The 27,258-nt window shown below is 34.9% G+C and overlaps 1 protein-coding gene across 1 annotated transcript in view; it reads left to right on the forward strand.

Moving 5' to 3' along the window:
* Nucleotides 1-16,576: 16,576 nt before the first annotated feature.
* LOC140163312 (uncharacterized) overlaps nucleotides 16,577-27,258 on the forward strand; it is a 31,467-nt gene continuing 20,785 nt past the window's right edge. Inside the window, exons 1-11 of the mRNA XM_072186710.1 lie at nucleotides 16,577-16,880; nucleotides 19,249-19,359; nucleotides 21,025-21,264; nucleotides 21,994-22,104; nucleotides 22,403-22,642; nucleotides 23,373-23,483; nucleotides 23,783-24,022; nucleotides 24,761-24,871; nucleotides 25,168-25,407; nucleotides 26,140-26,250; nucleotides 26,835-27,074. Coding sequence (XP_072042811.1) covers nucleotides 16,577-16,880; nucleotides 19,249-19,359; nucleotides 21,025-21,264; nucleotides 21,994-22,104; nucleotides 22,403-22,642; nucleotides 23,373-23,483; nucleotides 23,783-24,022; nucleotides 24,761-24,871; nucleotides 25,168-25,407; nucleotides 26,140-26,250; nucleotides 26,835-27,074 — 2,059 coding nt within the window. The remainder of the gene's footprint in view (nucleotides 16,881-19,248; nucleotides 19,360-21,024; nucleotides 21,265-21,993; nucleotides 22,105-22,402; nucleotides 22,643-23,372; nucleotides 23,484-23,782; nucleotides 24,023-24,760; nucleotides 24,872-25,167; nucleotides 25,408-26,139; nucleotides 26,251-26,834; nucleotides 27,075-27,258) is intronic.

A 27,258-nucleotide genomic window follows, 5' to 3' on the forward strand; every position in this document is an offset into this window, starting at 1 on the left:
TTTTCTTATCCAGCTTTACAGAAAACATCTAAACTACAAATACGTTATTATATACATACTTTTTCAAATGTAATTTTTACTACTAGTTACTCTCACATTAATTTCCAATAAGAATATTGTATTTTGAAGTTCACCGTAAAATGTATTCTTTCGAATGAAAAAAAAACTAAAGTGAGGTATCTTTTCTTCTTTAGACATGCACATTGTAGTCCAGTCAATCTAAACAAATAAGTGGTGTCAGTCACCACTAATTGCAACAATTTTTTTTTTCACTTTTATACATTTTAGAGATGTCCCCTGAACATCATACAAAAAATATACTAAAATATACTTGGTGGAAAGGTAGTTTTTGGCGGGAAAAGGTCATACAGGGGTCAAATTTCAAAATTGCTTTAATATTTTTAAAAACTATACCAAAGCATTCCTCTAGTCTTAAGGATTCAGAAAAAGTATAGTTTGTCATATCTGTGATGTACCATTCTCAAGTTATAAGCAAAAAGGTCAAAGGTCAAATTTTAGGCTCCACGTGGGTCAACTTCGAAAAAAGCTCCGATTTCCTTAAAATGGTCTCAAAGTGTTCGTCCTTAAAAACACTCCAAAATAAGAATAGTTTGCCATATCTTGATGTTTCGTTACCTAGGTAGCAGGGTAAAAGAGGTCATTGACCATTGAACTCTATTGACCCCGACCTAGTTTTCGATGTTACGCATGTAATAAACAACCTAAACAGTGCAAATATTCTTTAAATGAATTATGTTTGCAAGCCGAACAATTTGAGACCATTTTGGTTAAAATCAGCCAATTTTTAGTTTTTTGACCTCTGTTGAACCCAACATTTGACCTTTGACCTTTTCGGTTATAACTCAAGAACCGTACATCACAGATATGGCAAACTATATTTTTTCTGAATCCCTATGACTAGAGGAATAATTTGGTATAGTTTTTAAATTGTTTGGAGCGATTTTGAAATTTGACCCCTGTATGACCTTTTCCCGCCCAAAACTACTTTTCCACCAAGTATATTTTAGTATACTTTTTGTATGCTGCTCAGGGACATCTCTGACATTCATAGCAGTGGAAAAATTCTGTTGCAATTAGTGGTGAGTCAAAACCCACTTTGACTGGACTATTGCTATTGCTTACTTCTTTGGTTTTTAAAACTGTTTTTTCTATGTATTCGATTAAGTCCAGTTGCACAGTCAAATTTTAGAAAGCTGATTTATCTAGCATGAGATAGGCGTCAGAATGAAACTGATGGCTGTTCAACTTCACTCACCAATAGCAAACGCTATTAGCAAACAGCATGGATTCGAAAAAGTTTTTGTTCACTCTCTCAGACTTCGTAACACTCAGTCCCAAATTATTGGGCATTTGTTTTGTTCTTATATTAATACATTTAAATATAATCTTGCTTGTTTAATATCTTCTCATTGCAGGTGTTTTCAAATTTGAAAGAGAATTCTATTGTGTTCTTGAAGGCGATACATCATTAGATGTGAATGTAATCCGAACTGGAGAGGGGACCGATCAATCTATGATAAGTAAGTGCATACAGTAGGAACATATTTATGTTCAAGTTACCTTCTTGGAGAAAGGACTTTTGTATTGAATGCTTTTGTCGCCGTGGAGCATGGTTTCAAAATGACTTTGATTAATTCTTTATTCATTCACTCTTTTCTAGCCCTTGTTGAAAAAGACATCACAACATCAAACACTGACTATACACTGCCAACAACTTCTGTTACCTTCGGAAGTAGTATAAACATCGCCATGTTTACTGTAGACATAGACGACGACATGATTGTTGAGGAAACCGAATGTTTCGAAGTAGCTCTTTCGAATCCTTCAGATGGGAGCCTTGCAGATTGCCAAATTACGACAACTATTTGCATCAAAGATGACGATACAACGAGTAAGTGGTATTTGTTTTTATTTACCATGCACCTATCAAAATTGAAGATAATACGTTTTCTTATCCAGCTTTACAGAAAACATCTAAACTACAAATACGTTATTATAGACATACTTTTTCAAATGTAATTTTTACTACTAGTTACTCTCACATTAATTTCCAATAAGAATATTGTATTTTGAAGTTCACAGTAAAGTGTATTCTTTCGAATGAAAAAAACTAAAGTGAGGTATCTTTTCTTCTTTAGACATGCACAATGCTATTGCTTACTTATATCAACTTTGATTAAGTCATCTTTCTTTGGTTATTAAAACTTTTTCTATGTATTCGATTAAGTCCAGTTGCACAGTCAAATTTTAGAAAGCTGATTTATCTAGCATGAGATAGGCGTCAGAATGAAACTGATGGCTGTACAGCTTCACTCACCAATAGCAAACGCTATTAGCAAACAGCATGGAGTCGAAAAGTTTTTGTTCACTCTCTCAGACTTCGTAACACTCAGTCCCAAATTATTGGGCATTTGTTTTGTTCTTATATTAATACATTTAAATATAATCTTGCTTGTTTAATATCTTCTCATTGCAGGTGTTTTCAAATTTGAAAGAGAATTCTATTGTGTTCTTGAAGGCGATACATCATTAGATGTGAATGTAATCCGAACTGGAGAGGGGACCGATCAATCTATGATAAGTAAGTGCATAGAGTAGGAACATATTTATGTTCAAGTTATCTTCTTGGAGAAAGAACTTTTGTTTTGAATGCTTTTGTCGAGCATTGATTAATTCTTTATTCATTCACTCTTTTCTAGACCTTGTTGGAAACGACATCACAACATATAACTCTGACTATACACTACCACCTTCTGTTACCTTCGGAAGTGCTATAAACATCGCCATGTTTACTGTAGACATAGACGACGACATAACTGTTGAGGAAACCGAATGTTTTGAAGTAGCTCTTTCGAATCCTTCAAGTGGGAACCTTGCAGACTGTCAAATTACCACAACTATTTGCATCAAAGATGATGATACAACGAGTAAGTTGTGTTTGTTTTTATTTACCATGCAAGCATCAAAATTTTAAGTTTTCTTATCCAGCCTTAACGAAAACATCTAAACTGCAAATGCATTATTATAGACATGATGTTTCAAATGTAATTATTACTACTGGTTACTCACACATTAATTTTTAATAAGATTGTTGTCTTTTGACGTTAACAGTAAAATGGATTCAAATAAACTCATTTTGAAAGTCTATAAAATAATCTTTATATCAGACGTTGACTTGTGATTTGTGTTAGACATGCACTTGGCTCAATAACACGGTTTTCAGTGGGAAAATGGCTAATTCCGGATAAAATTTTCACATATTCAACACTCTCACAGTTAAACGTAAGGTGAAACTATATGATTTATATGTTAAATGATAAAAAGAACTCAACCTGAGACTTTTCTTGTTTTAACGCACTGAACAGTAAACACCTTGAAATGGCAGTGCGCCCTCGAAGCTGAAAGTTACACTGCAAAATTCAAGCGTTTAGATTATAAACACCTTTTTGTCATAGGTCATCTAGGGGTCATTTGAGGTCACTAGATTTGGGGTAAAAGGTCATCATTAATTTGGTCAACCGGTTGAGGAAATTAACCCATCTTTCTTAAGCCTATATAATACCATGTTACTTAAATGCGAGTCACCTTTAAATTTTGCTTATTTTGCGTTACTTATATATATATATTGGCCAAGATGTATATTGGCCAGATGACCTTTTACCCCAAATCTAGTGACCTCAAATGACCCTAGATGAACTTTGACCCCAAACTGGATAGGGACACACATATGACCCCACTTGATTTGGGCTCAAAAGTCATCTAGGGACTTATGAAACGTGTCACAGTATTTATTCTCTAAACATGTCACAGTGTTTAGTTTCTATAACAGTCAACACCATGTTTAGAAACTAAACACTATAGCGTCTAGGTCAACTAAACACTATAGTGTTTAGTTCTAAACATGATGTTGACTGCTGTAAGAACTAAATATGTCGCAGCATTTAGAAACTAAACACTGTGACATGTTTAATTACCTGTAACACTTATTACAAACTGTGACATGTTTAGTTTCTACCGCAGTCAACACCATGTTTAGAAACTAAACACTATAAAGTTTAGTTGACCTGGACACTATAGTGTTAAACATGCTGTTCAACATATGACATGTTTAGGACAATGTGTTTGGCCAAGAAGTGTTTAGGATTTTCAATCACATACCTAATCTTGAACATTGTTTAATGTGATTTCAACCAAAACATGATAGATTTTCATTCCTACACCATTTTTCGTAAAATATGATCATGTAATTAATGCACTGCCTAGTGCTACAATTGTCGAATACAAACATACGAAAACTTACATTTTCTTTGTCATTTTAATGATTAACCAAATTTCAGAAAACACATTACTTCCTTCAACCATTTCAATGTTTTAACACATTTGTTTTCAGAATTTTTTCCATAAAACAGTGGTAAAAATTTGATACAATGCATCAAATATGAATGCCATTAAATAAGTAACACGATGCCACTATCTTTACAATTTATCTGACATAAATATGTTAAAATGTATAATTAAATATTCACAAACAAGCTCATGAAAATATCAGAATAGTCACAATGTCAAGCAAAATGCAATACATGTACTTAATTCACAAAATTAACTTTAGGCCAGGTTACCCCAAATTTTCTCATTTTGCAGAATAAATGAAATAAGCTAAATCAGTTATATTAAACCTGTTAATTCTGAAACTATTTTTCAAATTACCTGGCCACGAAGTAAAAGAAAAATTTTAAAAGGAAAAGTATAATCTGACAAAACCGATTTTGTGAACAAATTGACATTTAGCAACAATTGGTTAAAACATTAATTATAGATGAAATGTCTTGCCAATTTACAGTTGACAGTTCCGAGATAAATGAAACAGCATCATAAGTTTTCAGTGATCTGATTGCGATAACTTTGTGCTTGGTGACTTGACCTTTGACTGTTTTTCTTGTACAAAATATTATAAAATGGTCATTCAAGCCGATTGTAATGACCTTGGTTTGGGTTTGGTAATTAAGCTCAAACCATTGGGTTTCTAAACTATCATCGGTCGAGTCATCTCTAAATCTAAAGGCAATGTCATTTCTGATAAAAGCGCAAACCCCACCCCATTCTCTATCTCTGTCCTTTCTTATAACACAGTAGGCAACTATCATTATTTCACTATCAGTTACAGAATCATCAGGTCAAATTACGCTTGTAGATAATGACGGATGAGGATGCACATCACCACATTTCAGCATGAACAGGAATAGAGTTGTTGAAGAATAAAATTGAAAAATTGAAGTGCGGGAAACACATCTTTTTCTGGTCATTGAGTTACTTGATGTGTATAGGGGAAATAAATATTGATGAAGATTCAACAGTAGAGTGTTCATATTTATGTAGATGTAACTGGGAACTAAAGCTTATCTAGGAGGGTGTTTGACTCAAGTTTGTTGTTAAAACATCATCACAACTAGCAGATATTTGAACAAAAGTTTAAGCAAAAAAGACACCATTATTAATGCCAACTGCCATTTCAGATTTCATCACCGGGGGACTAGGGTAGATGAATAATAGTCATTCATAACCTCATTAATAAACGCGATGCGTGCGATCCAATCATATTTTATTATTTGTGAAAACGCGAACGCAAATCGAGGTCATTAATATCTCACAATTGACCGCAAAATGCGTAATTGTTCCAATGTCGCACACAATTGACTTCTGCGTGCGCCGTATTGTGCGTCCAACGAACTGCGCGCGCGCTGGCTGCCGTATTTGGATTGCGCGCTACCATATTTGCACAGATTCTGATACGCACTTTTGTTATTGGTCGTTTTGTTTTAGCCTGATCGATTTTGGGAAAGGGAAGATGTAAAAACTTTTGAGGAAAATTTTGTGTTATTTTGTAAAGTTAAAAGATCAAAGTGACGGTTATGAATGAGGTTAATAACTTTGCATCGGTTATATGTCGGGCATTGTGAAAAATCTAAATATTTTGCTTTGGACCTCGGAATATCCTCGGGGCTGCGCCCCTCGGGATATTCCTCGGTTCCAAAGGCAAAATGTTTAGATTTTTCAAATGCCCTCCAAATAACCGATGCGCAGTTATTAACCTCTAAGTAGTTGATGGTAGCTTCCTTGACTTGGCACTGTATCTGCGTGTTTACCCTGAGCGCTCTGTATTTTTACTCGGTATTACCTGGTAACCCACAATCCATTTCAGGTAACATTCCAACCACCACGTTTCTACAGGTGCTTAAAATAAGGGTTATGGTGTGTACCGGAAGTACTGAAAGTATTTTCCTGACCCCAAGCTGCTTTTAAGGTCACGATGTGATACATAAAATCAATATAAAAGAAGTTCAACACCCAGCAACCGTTAACCGTTGTGTTTCCACTGGTAGAAATACCGGGTGTCACATCACATGCTCTACCTCATGAGGTGGATCACGGTTGCACCGCATCACTCTGAACCTATCTGTTTCCACTGGGCACATTAACCGGTAACACTCTAAACTAAACCACATTACCCGCCAACCGTTCCCCAGTAGAAAAATTAGACTACGTACGTGTACATGTAGCCCAGGCTATCAAGACAAGGTCACATAATTCATCCGGCTGGTCTTTAAGCTTATTGAAGAAAAGTCTTGCCATGCAGAACATGTTTATTTACAGTTACCTTAGCAGCAATTCACCTAATAGCATTCACTAGCAAAATAGTTATTCACCTATGAGCTACAACTGGAACAACTTCCTTCTTAAATATGTATTTTCAGGGTAGATTTTTCCCGGTGATGTAGAAACACGTGTTCTGTTTCTAAACACGTCACATTCTCGGGCACATGTCACGTGTTTAGTTTATAAACGCGTCACACATCATCTATTTTAAAACACTATGCTTAGCATATCAACCTTTATTTATGTGTTTACCAGTTAAACACTTAGTTTCCCAGATAAACACTGTGTTTAGATTCTAAACACGTCACATGTCACATATTTAGTTTCTAAACGCGTCACACGTCACCGATTTTTATAGTGTACAATGTGGTTGGGCGAATATTTACTAAAAACCGATGCCGTGCGGATGATTTTTGGCAATATTACAACAAAAATGTCATATAATGAGAGAAAATATACCATTTGAAGCTTCAAAACCCAAAACTTTTTGGCTATTATAACTTGGTCAATTCCAGTGATTTTAAAGCATTCGTTTCAGATGTCATGCAAACAAATAGTTACTCGCCGTATTTGCATGCATCGCTCAGGCCTATTAGTGGTGTATAGCCTAGTGCTTATTCATATCAACTGGGTTTATGTCCTCTTTCTTTAGTTTTTAAAATTGTTATTCCGGGTGCACAAATTTTGGAAAGCTGATTTGTTTAGTGTGAGATATGCGCAAGAAAGAAATTGATGGCTTTTGAACTTCACTCACCAAAATCAAATGCTATTAGCTAGCAATATGCAGTGCTCCATATTAATGGTGGCACACAAGACATGATTTGGATGTATTTCTGTGTTAAGTTCACAGTTACACCCACTTGGCACCACCTGGGGTCTACTAGTATTATATTGTAAGCTAATTATATAATGTCAATTTTTGGCAACACATGTACAACAGAGGTCCTATTGAAATTTGACCAAGCTGTATTACATTTCAAAACTAGACCTACATTTGTACATTATATGCAGTTAAGTTATATAATTACATGGCAAAGGATATGAGAATCTGAGTCCAACAAAAATAAGACCCGAGTCCGGTGGACTCAGTCAGAGTCCATGCCAGGGGAAGGGGTTGTTGGGGGTCATTCAACTTTCATGTGACAGGTATCTGCCTACTGGCATTGCTGTATAAAATGATGCTCTAAAAAGGGGTCACTGGGTATAACAAAATGAAAAAGGAGTAATTTATTAATGTATAACATTTTGAAAAAATGGGTCATTGGGTAAAACAATCCAAAAATAGAGAATAATTCTAGATTTTGCTTCTAATTTGCCAAATCTACAATACAAATTGGTTGAAATAGTTTTGAACCATATTTCATAACATACTGCCATTTTCGTTAGGGCCTATAGAGAATTAGGAATAATCACAGTACAGTAATGCTGTAGTCAGAGTTAGACTCATCTCTGTTCTTTTACAATGAAAAGAGACAGCTACACCACCCCACACCGCTCCCCCTATACACATCCACTATCAAACCCCACCCCACACATGTGTCATTTCCATACCCTAGTTTACTACCATGGTCACACTACAAAGACTCGGTCGCCCAAACCACCATGACAGTAACTTGAACAGGTATTAAACTCTGAAGGTATAAACTACATGTATCACGTGTCAGCAGTCATGTGGGGGTATTTGTGGGGGTGTGTGTGTGACACACTACACATAACTCACATTTGTACCCAGGGCAGGAACTAGAGAAGTGTCACTAGGCTGCATGTGTCAGCATACATGTACACGAAGAGCAATGTATTCAGATACATCATCATCATCATCATCATCATCATCATCATCATCATCATCATAATATTAATAATTACTTAAAGAAATTAATTCTAAACATCTTGACAAAATGTGCAGTGACTGCAGTGAGTAGTGAACACACACAAACCACAGACACCCTAGCCCTAGGATGGGGGTGTACATGTCTGTGTGCATGTTTTCGCATCTCATTCATTTTACACCAAAAGGGTCTATGTACTGCACCCAGTATCAACATGTATACGGTATGAGAAGTTGATGCATATTTACAATTTAAGAGACTGAAAATTAATAAATCAGCTTGATAGTTTGATAAATGAAGAAATTTAAAAAAAATTATATATTCTGTATGATTTGATTTAAATTACAACCTCTTTCCGACAAAAGAAATTTTGAAGTCAGTGATTTAAATTAAAAAACAAAATAATTCATTAAAAGTACCATTTCATCCAACCCTAAATTGTAAATCAATTTACAGCCATTTTAGCCTAATTACATAAAACTAATGAATTTTGACCCCAAGTTTCCAAACCTGCCACTTGAAAGATTGTTCTTGGTGCAAAAAATTGTAACTTGAATCACTCAATCTAATGGATAATATCACTGTTGGTTTGTTCGGGGGACCTGTAGTATTGAAGTACATGTACTAGCTGGAGCACAGGGTGGCAGTTTGAACCAAAAACTGTGTACATGCATGTGAAACAAATAATATTGTAAAAAAAACAAGTTTTGAAGTTAAAATACCCTGTGGGGTTCTACCTGCAGTAGCGTAGCCAGCAAGGGGGGGTGAGGTGCAGAGTGCCCCCATGACAAAAAATGAAAGAGAAAATCAGGAGGGCAAAGGAAAAGAAAAGGGGCAAGGGGAGCCCCTTTTCTACCAAAAATCAGCCCAATCATGGGCCAAAATAGTGTAAAATGCAAAATCTTTGCCTCTATGTGTGCACATTGTAAAGATAAAGCCATTTCTATCCTGATAATGGCCCAAAATAGTGCAAAATACCAAATTTTCTGCACGATACGCGCGCACATCGTCCCAATAAAGCCTTTTTGAAGCTCGAAGACATACAGTCTGTATGTATTGTATGATACAACTGTAATTTTTTTCGTCTGTGCCCCCGAAATTTTATTTTGCCCTCCCCTGACCAAAAAAGCTGGCTACGCCCCTGTCTACCTGCTTGAAGGTATATGAGGATGTGCCATGATTTTTGGATCCTTTTGGTATATTGGTGGGTGGATATTCAGTAGAGACCAATATTTGGGGAAAGTGCCCAATTACTGCAATTAGGGTAAATTTAGGTGCTTTTTGTGAAAAATTGATAGCCGGGTGGCAAAAATAGCAAGAAGTAAAGGCAAAATTTGTCAGCCTGGTATGTGGCAGTGACATAATGCGTTGAGGCAGCTGATCCGACATGCGCACATCTATTGCGTGTCATTACAGGTTTGTACGTCAGCACTTTAAGCGTCCACTAGCTACTCTGCCTAATGAAATGCACACTGACATCACTGCTACATTGTGAATTTGGTTGGTGGGGGGGGTCATATGATTTTCATGTAGCTCGGAGGGGGGGGGTCATGTGGTTTTTATTGCCGGAGAAGGGGGGGTCATATAGTTTTCGGCAGTGACTTTCTGTCTGCTCCCGGCCCCCTCCGGTAGAAATAATGAACGGTCCCTAAAGGCATATAATATAAAAATCAGAAAAGTAAAAAGAGCAGCCAAAAACAGACCAGACACCCATATTAAAAATATAAAAATATTAGATTGATAAAAATGGTGGTCAAATCCATGAAGGCGCTTGTTTTGAATGAAAAATATTGAAAGATGAAACAATGGCCAGTTTTGAAAGATTGTCCCTGAATATTTTGAAGGATGTCGGGTTATTGCAGAGTTTCAAGATTTCTTTTAAACGATGAATATTGTCTGGTGTAATGTATCCTCTTGAACCTACTTCCAGAGTCTTCAATGTCAGCGAACAGGGGGGGCATATTTATTGCACTTTCGAACATGAGCTTTAGCAACGTTGAATTCTAAAGGGACAGTCAATGATGACTAATTTTTCAATGTTTTTTCAAAAAAGACAAATGTCAGGAACCAGGTTTGTAGTTGAACATTCAAAAGGAATTGTTGTGGGGAAAGGAATGTTAGTTGCTCTGGTTACCAAGTCGGACAAACTTTGGGGAGGATTAACGTCATTAATAAAACCCAATTTGATGGTGTTGACAATATAATTGAGAATGTTGTTGTGTGAACCGACCTTGTTCAAGTGAAGTTTTGCAATGGTTAAGCACGTGGTGGAGGGTCTCACGGTTCCCACAAGCTCTGCATGCTTTGCCCCATCGTTTAAGATTGGTCTTATTATTCATTGTGTCACCAAGGGCATTGACCAAAAATTTCAGGACACCGTTAGGGAGATTGTATATAATGCTCTTCCAATGGTGACATGTTGTTTCTAGAGCAAGATGATCGAAAAATCGCCCTTGAACAAGAAGGGTTTTAACACGCGAGTGCCACATATGTTGAACTTGATCCTTCAATTAGGTGTTAGCATTTTTTTTAATATATAGTTTTGAGAGGAGTGTCACCAGATTTATTTACAATTTTAAAACCGATTCACTTTCATGAGTTATAGATTTTTTCCTGGTCCAGGATTGTTCCCCTAGAAGTTGAATATCGGTCTTGAAATGTTCTTTCAATTGATTGTGTGCTGAAATGCGGGCGAAACACGAGAAAATTGTGACTTTCAGCGCTTGCAGTGTCGCACAATCGACGTAATAGAGGTTATCCACGTTACTGATGTGACTTTTAACAAAAGGCGCTGGTTCCCGTAGTATTCCTCATTCAAACCAATTCAATGCACAACCTCAGAGTTACCTGCATTACTTTGGAGGGCTATTTTGAAACAGTCATGGTTGCACATGCAGGTACTTCTTCTGAAATTCCTAAACAAGGTATAGCAGTCGCTGATAGGATATGCAGCTTATAGAACACGGATAACTTCTATTGGTCAATTTGGCGCCCCCGGCACGTTGCCCCCCCCCACGCCACTGTAATATATATTTATAATATTTACTTGTTTGTTTCTTTGTTTATGTGTGTGCGAGGATATAGGGTCATGGGATGTGTCCTGACTTATGTTAAAATATACTTATCCAAACAACTCAATTTGTTTTTTTGCTGGTTGCCTGAACCAAAACTAGATTTTGTTTGCAAAATAAGTATTTAAAAATACTTTGTTTAACATTAAGGGTTAATTTTGATTGATAATGCAAATTGAAAAAAAATTCTAATATAAATCTACACATAATTTAATGTTATTAATTTCATTTTGCTTGTTGCAGACAATTACTACGTATATATATCAAAAGAATATTTTGAAACAAAAAGGTTATGAATGGGTTACATGTTACAGAAAACTATTTTTTTTTGTTTAATCAATGGATCCAAATATTTCAAATGGCAATTTGAAATTCTTATATATGGGCCTGGCCTGAGGCTAAGTCGTGGGGAGCTGGGCTGCCGCAGTGCTTCTTTACCCCCCCCCCCCTCACAAAAATCCACAGAGGTCAAGTTCTTCTTTTTGTTACTTTTTCCAATAAAAATGTCCAAAAGTGGGAGAAAAACATTGACAAAAGGTCCACTTAAGTTTTTGGTGCATTCAAAAGGGACAAAAGTTGCAATTTGTAAAGGGTTTTGGGTCCACAAATCTGCCCAAATATAGTTGTATTTAAAAAAAGGTCCACTTATTGCGGCCCTGATTTGGTAAAATGATCTAACTTGAAATTAAAATCGTTGTTTCGAGAAAAAGAGCTTTAAAGTTTGAACACTTGACATTTTTCTTTTTGAATAAAATAAATTATTAAACAGATCTAATGTCTTAGAAAATATAAAAATCTCATTATTTGGTGGCATGGTGGTGATTTTAGGATGTCACCAATGGAAAGAGCACCCTCACATTACCCATGATATGGATTTATCTCAAAATATCCAAATTTCAAGTTAGATCGTTTTACCAAATCAGGGCCGAATTTGGATGAACTGCACCTAAAACCCAATTTGAATATGCCTGCAAATAAGTTTATAGGCCACCATAGGCCTAAACTCATATATACCAAGATTACACAAAACATGAAAACGTGCGAACGACACTTTGCACGAACAACAACAATACTAAATTAACATTAACAATTTTCATTAAAATCATGCTCAATTACTCATACTTTCATGTGGTAATTTGCTAAACATTAATTTCAAAATGTTAAATAATTTACACAACTGGTTTTTTCTAATGACTTTCCTTGACTCTCAGGATTTTAGACGTACATGTATTTCTCAGAGTATTAATAGTTATCATTCAGTAGACACGAATAACGACATTTCATTGGTTAATAGCCAAATAATACACTACGCAAAAAAAGTTTCTTTATGGTTAGGAAATTTACCCACTATTAAAATCTAGCGACTAATTTTGTACGTTTGCTAAATAATCACATGCGGGTGATTGTCCTGCGCATTTTGACACCTCAATCACTACTCTACGACACTCCTGCGAAAAGATATGAATGTTTAAGTAACGCGAGGTCGAAAAATGAAAATTGCAAAAAGGCCTATTCAAGTTTTCATCATAAAAGAACACAAAAAACAACAAACATGCAGATATCATTTTTTGTTTAATTGCTGAGCACATTTCAGGCATCATACTGCCGCTTCCAACTTCACTTGCGATTAATCTCTTTCTTTACCAGTCTTTCAATACTTTGTGTGTCCACCGTTGGCTTCCCTTACAGCAGCCACGCGGCGTCTCATGCTCCTAATGAGGCGTTGAATTTTACCATGCTCAACCCCGCTCCACTCGTTGATAACGATGCGACGCAATCCCACCAGAGTTGTTGGTATCTGGTTTTATCTTCTTGTTGACTCGTTTCTTGTGCTGATCCCAAAGGTTCTCCAAGGGGTTAAGATGAGGGCTTCTGGAGGGCGATTCAAGTGTCTCAATTCCTTCTGCTTCCATTGAATGCAGCTGTAATCATGACCTGTTTTGAATCCCTTTTCCAAATCCATCTCTCAAAACGTAAATGTCTTTGTACCCACTCACCTTTGTCTTTGATCATTCATCTGCACAATAAGCAAATGATTATCCAACATGCATCAATGAAAATGCTTTAAATTAAAATTGAAAAGGCGAGAATAATGAAACCGTCTTGGATCAGTGAATCAGCTCTAAAACCATTGAATAGGCTTCTTTGCAATTTTCATTTTTCGACCTCGTGTTACTTAAACATTCATATCTTTTCTCAGGAGTGTCGTAGGGTATTGATTGAGGTGTCAAAATGCGCAGGACAATCGCTAGATTTTAATAGTGGGTAAATTTCCTAACCATAAAGAAACTTTTTTTGCGTAGTTTATAATTTCGTATTGTTCAACGTTCATAAATTACCGTACAATATATAGCCGTATTATTCAGCTCTTAATCAGTACCGGCAATTAACGGGCCTGCATACTCGCGTTGTATTGTACACTGTGCTGATCGCGTATGCGGTAGAGACGGTAATTACGCGCTACCTCGCGTCGCGTGCTAAGTGCGAGTCACGCGTTGGCAATGGCGCGCTGTATTACATGGTTTGGCGTAGTTGCATGACAGAAAACTTGAAAGCATACTTGGAAGAGTTTGGAGTAGGCCTATAACTTGATCATTTTATGATTGTGGTATTATTTAATTATTATTTATTTATTTATTTATTTATTTATTTATTTATTTATTTATTTATTTATTTATTTATTTATTTATTTATTTATTTGTTTATTTATTTGTGTTAAATTCATGTCTACTGAATGATAAATTCGTTACCCCCTGTCTGTTCATATGCAATACGAAAAAGTTTATTTTAAATTTCCTATTTATATATATGTCTACTGTGTCACAGTAGTACAGCAGGTTATGCCTAGTAGAGCTAAAGATAGTTTCAAACTTACCACTCCACTCCACTAAGGTCAAATAGGGCGAGCTAGGGGCAGAGGTTAATGGCATTGGCAGAATTCTTGCACTGCTATTGAGGTGCACTGGTATATTTAGAGTCTCAATAATTATTTAACACATTCTATTGTTTTGAAAACCCCATAAATAGCAGTGAATCAGGTGTTAAAAATATATGCCTTCTCTGTGTTTAATGTATTAAAATTATTTACATGAAAAAAAAGACTATAAAATAATCTAAAAATGCAACAATGTGGCAAAATCAATCACATTCACTTTCTAATAAACAGCCATGAAGATCTGTGTAAAGGTTGTGTTATTCATATATTAGTTAGTTTAAATTCGGTAGAACTCAATATACTACATGTAGCTCTAATATGTGTATAAAATAATGAACAGTAAATTTCTGCTTAAGGAAATGTTATGCCAATTTGAAGTTGAATATAAAATGATAAACTATGAGTTTCTTATTTGCAAATGCGTTTGACTTGCATGATAATATTTATAAACAGTAGGCCTAAAATAATCCTTTTTATTTATTGCACTCCATCAATTGCACAAATAATACATCTTATAGTTTCCATCTTGTAGTGAAACATATTTTAAAACAAATGTTTTAAAATGTTACATGTCTTTGGGTTTTCGCGATTTCCTATGTAAAAAGTGATTTTCATGGATGCCATCTTTGGGTAGTTGGGATTTCCCAGAGTAATCCCAGCAAACAATGGTAAATTCCCATGGAAAAAAGAAACTGATCTTGATTATGTCATCTTTGGTCTTTGGAAATCCCACTATTATATTATGAGAACCTGGGAAATCCCACATGGTTTTGAGAATTCACCCATTGGAAATCCCAATTTATAAATTATTTTTAACCATGTCATCTTTGGGGGGAGTGTGGATAATATCTGGAATAGCCCATCCTATTGTAATATATTTTCCGTTTGTTGTAAGCAAGTAAAAATGAAACAAGGATACAGGACAGCGGAGACGGAGAAATTATGTACATATATCCACAAAGAACACATAAGTAGACCAAATTGAAGTTACCATAGAAAACGAGTGACGATCTCAATGACAAACTAAAAACCGCGCGCAACAGTTACCCTGAGCTTTCCTTATTTCATCATAATATCCGCAGCTTGAAGAAACACTCTAACGACATAACTTACAATTATCTTTCCGCTATCGATCACAAATTTCACATTTATGGCTTTTCTGAATCCTGGTTCAGGTCTGATGATGATTCTAATTTAGTTGACGTCGGTGAAGGATATAGTGTTATAAACTCTATTCGTCATGGCCGTAACGGCGGCGGGGCATCCCTTTTTATTGATCCCGATATTAACTATACAATTAGACCTGACCTCAACATCGACTGCCCAGATTGCTACTCTGTTTTCATTGAGATAAACAACTCCAAAACCCTTCTCTCGAAAGAAACACAATCGTTGGCATTATCTATCGTCCTGATGCGGTCATCCTGGACTCTTTTTATACCGAGCTTTCATGCGTTCTTGATACAGTTAATAATGAAAGCAAGCCCTGTTACATCATGGGAGATTACAATATTGACTTGCTTAAATTTGAAACCAAATCTTATGTCAGCGATTTCATTAATCTGATTTTCTCACATGGCTTTTTTTCAACCATTGATAGGCCTAGTTACCGATATCTCGGACCATTTTCCAATCTTTTCATTAAAAAATCGCAATATCAATTCTAGTAACGCAACACGGCCCAGCTCAGATTTCCAAACGAGGCAAACGCGTCAATTAAAACCCAATAACATCAAGGGATTCCTCCACGGTCTGTCGCTTACCAACTGGGATAGTGTCTACAAGGATGACAATGAATTCCACGACAGGTTATCTCAAATATATAACATCCACTGCCCTATCAAATCAATAAAGCAATCTAAACGTAAAACACCTAAGAAACCCTGGATAACCATAGGACTAATTAATTCAATAATCACTAAAGATAAACTTTTCAGGAAATACCGATCAAATCCTAGCCACGACAATAAACTTAAATATACTAAATACCGTAATACACTCAATTAGCTCCTTAGAGTCTCCAAAAAAATCATATCACTGCTGAGCTCGATGCCCACAAAAACAACATGAAGAAGACGTGGCAAACCCTTAACCACATTCTTGGCAGGAATAAATCCTCCAAGCCACCTTCTCATTTCATTGACAGTGATGGTTCAGAAATCAAAGACCCTGTCCAAATTGGGAATAAACTCAATGACTTCTTCACCAACATTGGTCCGTCCCTTGCTGCAAAAATACCTCCGCCCAATATCACCAAATTCAGCAATCCAAATTCACTAAATCACAGTATCTTCCTATCCCCCACCACGGAAGAGGAAGTGCTAGATATTTCTTCATCTCTCAAATCTAGCACCAGTTGTGGCGTTGACGGTATAAGTTCAAACCTCCTCAAACAAATCATGCCTAAAATTGTCGGTCCTATTGTTCATATTTTCAATAACTCCATATCCACTGGCATTGTTCCATCAATTTTTAAAACTGCCAAAGTAATCCCTATTTTTAAATCCGGCGACAAATATTTATTTAATAACTACGGGCCAATCTCCATTCTACCTGCGTTGTCAACAATTCTTGACAAATTGATTTACAAAAGGATCATTAACTTTGTCGAAAAACATGACATTCTTACCAGTGACCAATTTGGTTTTAGGCCAACACTTTCAACCTATATGGTCATTAATAAATTATATGATAAAATTGTCACATCTCGCGACAAAAAGCTTTGCATGGTAGGAATTTTCTTAGACTTAAGCAAAGCATTCGACACGTTAAATCACCAAATTCTTATTAAAAAGCTTGATAATTATGGTATTAGGGGAATTGCCAATCTTTGGATTTGAAATTACCTGAATGATAGGAAGCAGTTTGTTGTTTTTAATCAACATCGCTCTTCCACCTTACCAATTGAGTGCGGGGTTCCTCAAGGTTCGATCTTAGGCCCCCTACTCTTTTTATTGTATATTAATGACCTCCCTAAATGCGCTACAAATCTCCTTTTTATCATGTTTGCAGATGATACTAATATAATTTATTCGGATAAAGACCAAAAATCACTGGAGTCTAAGCTGAATAAAGAACTTAATGTTATATCTGACTGGTTTAAACTAAACAAACTTTCTCTAAATATTAAAAAAACTAATTTCATGGTATTTAAAAATAAACATACCCGCTTTCCCCCGTCAACTATTGATGATAAATTAATTGAACAAGTTAATGTAACTAAATTTCTTGGCATCCTAATAGACGACGACCTGTCGTGGAAATCACACACATCCCATGTTACAAAAATTGTCTCGAAATACAATGGTATCATTAGGAAGGTTAGACCCTTTCTCCCCTGATTCTTTGATCACTCTCTACAATACCCTTAATTACTGTGCCATGATCTGGGCTGACAAAAACAATTCCCATCTCCATACACTTTTTTTGATGCAGAAGAAAATTATCAGAACATGTACCTATTCAGTTTGGCTCGCCCACACCGACCCCTTATTCAAGTCTCTCAGGACGCTTAAAATCCAAGACCTCTACATTTTCCAAACTGCCCAATTTATGTTCAATTACCTTCATGACCAACTACCATCTCATATTACTGACGCAGACTATTTTATAACCAAAAAAGACATTCACATCCATGACATCCGTTTTTCGAATGACCTTCACGTAAGCCTTACCAATACCAGGCTGGCTGAAAATATCCTTCGGATTCAGGGTGCCCTGCTCTGGAACTCCCTCGACCAATCATTGAAACAGTCTCCAACATTGGCTATTTTCAAACATAGACTTAAAGATTATTTAATCGAATCTTATACCACAACTGATTAAGGGTATTTTCAAACTTTCCATCTCTCTTCGGTCTGTCCCGCCCTGTCCTGTCTTGTATTGTTCAGTCTGTCCATACCCCATTATTTGGCAAAATTATATTTGATTCCGATCTTGTCCAAATTATCTTTATGTGAAGGAATCATACGCTCCTCTTTTCATTCAGCTTTGTGTCAAAATATGTGATTTATTATATATTTTTTATTATTGTACTTTTGCTTATCTGATTTAATGATTCCGTTCAATTAAATTTCATGTATTCTTATTTCGGCCACATGATCTCATCATTGTAGTACATATTAATATTGTAGCGTAAGTTAAATTTTCATCTTGTTCAGATTGGGTGCCACAAGCTTCACGCTCTGCGTCTTTGCGGCATCATTTATTAATTATCATTAAGTATTTCTTATCTTGCATTTCCATTATTTTGTATAACTTTTTGTGAATTGAGATGAAAACAAATAAAACTTGAACTTGAACTTGAAACTTGAACTTGAGTTAGTCTCTTCAGATGGGTAAAAATAAGGCTGACATAAGTAAAAAATATTAACAATTATGTAAAATGACAAAAATAATCTACCCGACTCCAGCAAAAACCGTTGCTTTTTATCAAAGAAAAGATAAGAGCAGATAAGAACTGTCAAATTCAATGCTTTTCTTAAAATGCTCAAAGACATTTATGCAGAACATGTCTTCATTGGAAAATAAGGTTAACATATTAAACATGCTATGGAGGTGACATCTTGGCAATTGAATACCAAAGAAACTAATTTGAAAATATCAAGAGACAAAAACAGACGGAACTAAATCATTTTTATACAGATAGTTCTCTTGCAGATTCTAATTCTTTAAAAGACCATTAAAAGTTTATGAAGTTCGATGTAATTTTGTTTTCTTAATTATGCTTATTTAACAGTGTCCAAAATACAATTTGCCGCGGAGAAGTACTATGTTGCCGAGGGTCAGACACTTGAAGTTAGACTTATACGGACTGGCGTTTTATCAACAACAGCTGACCTTGTAGGAGGTAAACATAACTCACTATTAAGTTATTAAATTTTTCTATTTTGTAAATTACCTCAAATTATTTGGTTCCGTTTCACATGGTATTTCTTGTACTGATTGTTTAGGTATTAGCTTCTCCTTTCTGAACTAATATTAAATCTACTTTGAATTTTTATGAAATTTTTTGGATTCATTTTATACATCGTGAAATAGTGTATAAGATGGTTAGGAACCAAAAAAATTGCAAATAATTTCTCACGTGTTGATGAATATGTTTTATATTTTAAATGGAATAATAATTATTTTTTCTTAAACAAATCAAACATCGAGGAGGTGTAATAACAACAATGATATTGATAGGAGCTTTTTAGGGCCTAATTTTAATAAAAGGTCAATGCTTTTAACAGCAAAATATTGGTATTAAGGTGGCTGTGTACTCTCAGACATGCATGTAGTAAAAGTGCAATAACTTTGTAATTATTCGCGCAAAACATATAAAAGTATACATTTTTATAAAGGCAAGACATCAATAAATCTTAATAAAAATACAGATTTGGGGTAAAAACAACAATTTTGAAGAAAATCACAAAAAAGTGAGTTTTTGGCAATATTTGTTAGGTACATCATAACAAAAAAACACTCTTTCCAAAATATTTTATTTTGTTTTTAGCTCAATCTTGAGGCTCCATTCCAAAAACGGTTTTTTATTTTTTGATATTGGCCTTATTTTTTGAGATATTGACCATATAAGGCATCAAAGTGAACTTTTTAAAATTCAAAAACGCCTATTTGCACAAAATGATGCCCAAAATCGGAAATAGACCAAAATATAAAAAAATGAGAAAACCGTTTCTTGAGTCGATCATGCGTTTTACGATGATCATATTTGCTTACCTATAGATGCTGTATTTATTGCGTAATCGTGTACCTAAATCGTCATTTTACCGAGAAAATGAACATTGAAATAATGGCCGTTGAAGTTTAAAGTGGTCACATTTTGCACTTTCATCGAATCTCACAGGATGATGCGACAGTTTTCCACAGCCCATTGAGAAGTTTGAGCAAAATCCATTCATAACTTGATATTTAAATCGGGGGAAAGAACTTGAAAAAACCCACATTTTATCAGCTAAAACGGAGCCGTTTGACCACTAGGTTTTTGTGAAATCAGTGCTTCCGTGGTGTTTCCATAAGATGCGCCGCGCATGCAGATAAGCGTCGCTTATGCGGCGCGTATTTGTGCGTTAACAAATTGCGCGATACGCAACGCGATGAGTTGTTGCGCGCGTGTACCTTGCTGGTACAAAGATTTTCTTTCCTTTTCAATTTCAAACACGAGTGGAATAGTGAAATAAAATCCTTAAAATATTGCAGTTGGAGTTTACAAATCTGGATTTTCATTCCTTGTATTTATAAAAAACATAACAAGGTACAAACATATCATAAAAACTCAATTTTGAGAAAGAAACAATGGCTAGAGTACACAGCCGCGTTAAAAACATACTTAATAATACAGACTTGAAAACTACACCTCCAATTCTACACATTAAATATGATAAAAACTGGCAAATGTTATCAAAGCACTGAACATGAGATAAGGGATCAGTTACTGGTAAGAATGAGGTGTGTTTTTATTTGTATCACCTGTAAGAAAAGTAATAAACCGTATCACTTCTTTTTCTTGCAGTGGTTGATTTGGTTACGGGTTCTTCAGATCTTAGTCTATTGGAAGGAACGTACACATTTGCTGATGAAACCATAACCACTGTACAACAAGTATTGTTAATGGCAACAAGCGATGGTTTGGATGAGGATGTTGAATGTTATGAAATTGCACTCCAAGCTATCGCTCCCACGGGTGGTACAACTGCAGCAGAAGTACTTGGCGATATAAGTACCGCAGAAGTCTGTATCTCTGATGCACCAGGTTTGTCATTGGATTAGTGTACATTTATATTACGAGGGTCATTCAAAAAGTTATACCTCTAAGCAACAGCCCATTCATATTTTCCATGATGATAACCTATGGTTGTATCTAGCTGATGAATGAGCAAATTTTATTTTGATATATGTTCCGTTTGTTGTAAGCGAAGTAAAAATGAAACCAAGATTCAGGACTGCGGAAACAGAGAAATCTTTACATTATATCCACAAAGAACACATAAGAAGACCAAATTTAAGTTACCATAAAATACGATTTAGTCCCTTCAGATGGCTTAAATTGAAGTTGCCATAAGAAAAAATATCAAAATGTAAAATGACAAAACAAAGTCTGCGCCACATAAAAGAACCGTTGCTTTTTAGCAAAGAAAAGACAAGAGCAGATAAGAACTACAATCAAATTGAATGATTTTCTTTAAAATGCCCGAACGACATTTATGCAGAAATTGTCTGCATTGCAAAGTAAGGTTAACTGGAAGCATACTAAACCTGCTATGGAAATAACACCTTAGTAATTGAATACTAAAGAAACTAATTTGAAAATATAAAGAGACAAAAAGTGGTTTTATGTCTTTATGTTTAACTTTCAGCTCTCAAACGGAACTAAATTAATTTCATACAGATGGTCCACTTGCATATTCTCATGCTCTAAAAACCATTAAAAGTTGATGAAGCTCAATGTAATTTAGTTTTCTTAATTATGTTTATTTAACAGTGTCCAAAATCCAATTTGCCGATGAGAAATACTCAGTTGCCGAGGGTCAGACACTTGAAGTTAGACTTATACGGACTGGCGTTTTATCAACAACAGCTGACCTTGTAGGAGGTAAACATAAATCACTATAAATTATTCTATCATGTAAATTTCTATTTTCTAAACTAATACTTAAATCTAGGAGCTTTTTAGGGCCTAATTTAAAAGGTCAATGCTCTTAACAGCAAAACATTGGTATTAAAAACATGCTTAATAATACAGACTTAAAAACTACACCATAAAAACTAGCAAATATTATAAGAGCAGTTAATATGAGATAATTGATCAGTTACTGGTAAGAATGAGGTGTGTTTTTATTTGTATCACCTGTAAGAAAAGTAATAAACCGTATCACTTCTTTTTCTTGCAGTGGTTGATTTGGTTACGGGTTCTTCAGATCTTAGTCTATTGGAAGGAACGTACACATTTGCTGATGAAACCATAACCACTGTACAACAAGTATTGTTAATGGCAACAAGCGATGGTTTGGATGAGGATGTTGAATGTTATGAAATTGCACTCCAAGCTATCGCTCCCACGGGTGGTACAACTGCAGCAGAAGTACTTGGCGATATAAGTACCGCAGAAGTCTGTATCTCTGATGCACCAGGTTTGTCATTGGATTAGTGTACATTTATATTACGAGGGTCATTCAAAAAGTTATACCTCTAAGCAACAGCCCATTCATATTTTCCATGATGATAACCTATGGTTGTATCTAGCTGATGAATGAGCAAATTTTATTTTGATATATGTTCCGTTTGTTGTAAGCGAAGTAAAAATGAAACCAAGATTCAGGACTGCGGAAACAGAGAAATCTTTACATTATATCCACAAAGAACACATAAGAAGACCAAATTTAAGTTACCATAAAATACGATTTAGTCCCTTCAGATGGCTTAAATTGAAGTTGCCATAAGAAAAAATATCAAAAATGTAAAATGACAAAACAAAGTCTGCGCCACATAAAAGAACCGTTGCTTTTTAGCAAAGAAAAGACAAGAGCAGATAAGAACTACAATCAAATTGAATGATTTTCTTTAAAATGCCCGAACGACATTTATGCAGAAATTGTCTGCATTGCAAAGTAAGGTTAACTGGAAGCATACTAAACCTGCTATGGAAATAACACCTTAGTAATTGAATACTAAAGAAACTAATTTGAAAATATAAAGAGACAAAAAGTGGTTTTATGTCTTTATGTTTAACTTTCAGCTCTCAAACGGAACTAAATTAATTTCATACAGATGGTCCACTTGCATATTCTCATGCTCTAAAAACCATTAAAAGTTGATGAAGCTCAATGTAATTTAGTTTTCTTAATTATGTTTATTTAACAGTGTCCAAAATCCAATTTGCCGATGAGAAATACTCAGTTGCCGAGGGTCAGACACTTGAAGTTAGACTTATACGGACTGGCGTTTTATCAACAACAGCTGACCTTGTAGGAGGTAAACATAAATCACTATAAATTATTCTATCATGTAAATTTCTATTTTCTAAACTAATACTTAAATCTAGGAGCTTTTTAGGGCCTAATTTAAAAGGTCAATGCTCTTAACAGCAAAACATTGGTATTAAAAAACATGCTTAATAATACAGACTTAAAAACTACACCATAAAAACTAGCAAATATTATAAGAGCAGTTAATATGAGATAATTGATCAGTTACTGGTAAGAATGAGGTGTGTTTTTATTTGTATCACCTGTAAGAAAAGTAATAAAACGTATCACTTCTTTTTCTTGCAGTGGTTGATTTGGTTACGGGTTCTTCAGATCTTAGTCTAATGGAAGGAACGTACACATTTGCTGATGAAACCATAACCACTGTACAACAAACACTATTAATGGCAACAAGCGATGGTTTAGATGAGGATGTTGAATGTTATGAAATTGCACTCCAAGCTATCGCTCCCACGGGTGGTACAACTGCAGCAGAAGTACTTGGCGATATAAGTACCGCAGAAGTCTGTATCTCTGATGCGCCAGGTTTGTCATTGGATTAGTGTACATTTATATTACGAGGGTCATTCAAAAAGTTATACCTCTAAGCAACAGCCCATTCATATTTTCCATGATGATAACTTATGGTTATATCTAGCTGATGAATGAACAAATTTTATTTTGATATATTTTCCGTTTGTTGTAAGCGAAGTAAAAATGAAACCAAGATTCAGGACCGCGGAAACAGAGAAAATCTTTACATTATATTCACAAAGAACACATAAGAAGACCAAATTGAAGTTACCATAAAATACGATTTAGTCCCTTCAGATGGCTTAAATTGAAGTTGCCATAAGAAAAAATATTAAAAATGTAAAATGACAAAACAAAGTCTGCGCCACATAAAGGAACCGTAACTTTTTAGCAAAGAAAAGACAAGAGCAGATAAGAACTACAATCAAATTAAATGTTTTTCTTAAAAATGCCCAAACGACATTTATGCAGAAATTGTCTGCATTGCAAAGTAAGGTTAACTGGAAGCATATTAAACCTGCTATGGAAATAACACCATAGTAATTTAACACCAAAGAAACTAATTTGAAAATATCAAGCGACAAAAAGTGGTTTTATGTCTTTATGTTTAACTTTCAGCTCTCAGACGGAACTAAATTAATTTTATACAGATGGTCCACTTGCATATTCTTAATTCTTATGCTCTAAACGACCATTAAAAGTTTATGAAGCTCAGTGTAATTTTATATCTTAATTATATTTATTTAACAGTGTCCAAAATCCAATTTGCCGATGAGAAATACTCAGTTGCCGAGGGTCAGACACTTGAAGTTAGACTTATACGGACTGGCGTTTTATCAACAACAGCTGACCTTGTAGGAGGTAAACCTAAATCACTATAAATTATTATATTATGTAAATTTCTATTTTCTAAACTAATATTTAAATCTAGGAGCTTTTTAGGGCCAAATTTAAAAGGTCAGTGCTCTTAACAGCAAAACATTGGTATTAAAAACATGCTTAATAATACAGACTTAAAAACTACACCATAAAAACTAGCAAATTATAAAAGCAGTTAATATGAGATAAGGGATCAGTTACTGGTAAGAATGAGGTGTGTTTTTATTTGTATCACCTGTAAGAAAAGTAATAAAACGTATCACTTCTTTTTCTTGCAGTGGTTGATTTGGTTACAGGTTCTTCAGATATTAGTCTAATGGAAGCAACGTACACATTTGCTGACGAAACCGTAACCACTGTTCAACAAGCACTATTAATGGCAACAACCGATGGTTTGGATGAGGATGTTGAATGTTATGAAATTGCACTCCAAGCTATCTCTCCTACTGGTGGTACAACTGCAGTAGAAGAACTTGGCGATATAAGTACCGCAGAAGTCTGTATCTCTGATGCACCAGGTTTGTCATTGGATTTGTGTACATTTGTATTACGAGGGTCATTCAAAAAGTTATACCTCTAAGCAACAACCCATTCATATTTTCCATGATGATAACCTATGGCTATATCTAGCTGATGAATGAGCAAATTTTATTTTGATATATTTTCCGTTTGTTGTAAGCGAAGTAAAAATGAAACCAAGATTCAGGACCAAGGAAACAGAGAAAATCCTTACATTATATCCACAAAGAACACATAAGAAGACCAAATTGAAGTTACCATAAAATACGATTTAGTGCCTTCAGATGGCTTAAATTGAAGTTGACATACGAAAAAATATCAAAAATGTAAAATGACAAAACAAAGTCTGCGCCACATAAAAGAACCGTTGCTTTTTAGCAAAGAAAAGGCAAGAGCAGATAAGAACTACAATCAAATTAAATATTTTTCTTTAAAATGCCCAAACGACATTTATGCAGAAATTGTCTGCATTGCAAAGTAAGGTTAACTGAAAGCATATTAAACCTGCTATGGAAATAACACCTTAGTAATTTAACACAAAAGAAACTAATTTGAAAATATCAAGAGACAAACAGTGGTTTTATGTGTTTATGTTTAACTTTCAGCTCTCAGACGGAACTAAATTAATTTCATACAGATGGTCCACTTGCATATTCTCATGCTCTAAAAAACCATTAAAAGTTGATGAAGCTCAAAGTAATTTAGTTTTCTTAATTATGTTTATTTAACAGTGTCCAAAATCCAATTTGCCGATGAGAAATACTCAGTTGCCGAGGGTCAGACACTTGAAGTTAGACTTATACGGACTGGCGTTTTATCAACAACAGCTGACCTTGTAGGAGGTAAACATAACTCACTATTAAATTATTCTATTATGTAAATTACGTCCGATTATCTTGTTCCGTTTCACATGGTATTTCTTGTACTTTAGTTAGTTATTAGTTTCTCTTTTCTGAATTAATATCTAAATCTATTTTGATTTATCTATAAGTCGTTTTGAGATTTGTTTTATACATCGTGATGTATAAGTCGGGTAGGAACCAATAAAATTGCAAATAATTTCTGAGGTCTTGATGAATATGTTTTATATTATAAATAGAATAATGATATTTTTTTCTTAAACAAACCAAACACTTTTGAATAGTTTGTATTATCGATGAGGTGTAATAACAACAATGATAATGATATGAGATTTTTTGCGCCTAATTTTAAAGGTCAATGGTCTTAACAGAAAAACAGTGGGATTAAAAACATACTTAATAATACAGATTTGAAAACTACACCTTCAATTCTACACATTAAATATGATAAAAACTAGCAAATATTATCAAAGCACTGGTCATGAGATAAAGGATCAGTTACTGGTAAGAATGAGGCGTGTTTGTATTTGTAAGGGAATAAAACGTATCACTTCTTTTTCTTGCAGTGGTTGATTTGGTTACAGGTTCTTCAGATCTTAGTCTAATGGAAGGAACGTACACATTTGCTGACGAAACCATAACCACTGTTCAACAAGCACTATTAATGGCAACAACCGATGGTTTGGATGAGGATGTTGAATGTTATGAAATTGCGCTCCAAGCTATCTCTCCCACGGGTGGTACAACTGCAGCAGAATCACTGGGCGATATAAGTACCGCAGAAGTCTGTGTCCTTGATGCTAAAGGTCCGTCATTGGATTAGTGTAAATTTATATTAAAAGGGTCATTCAAAAGGTTATACCTCCACCTTCATATCTCAGCTTCTTTGTATTTTCCATGATGATAACATATGGTCTTATCTAGCTGATTAGCTGATAAGCAAATTTTATTTAAGACAAGAGCAGATAAGAACTGTAATCAAATTAAATG

Source organism: Amphiura filiformis, chromosome 10 (genome assembly GCF_039555335.1).
Source record: "Amphiura filiformis chromosome 10, Afil_fr2py, whole genome shotgun sequence".
NCBI classification, from domain to species: Eukaryota; Metazoa; Echinodermata; class Ophiuroidea; order Amphilepidida; family Amphiuridae; genus Amphiura; species Amphiura filiformis.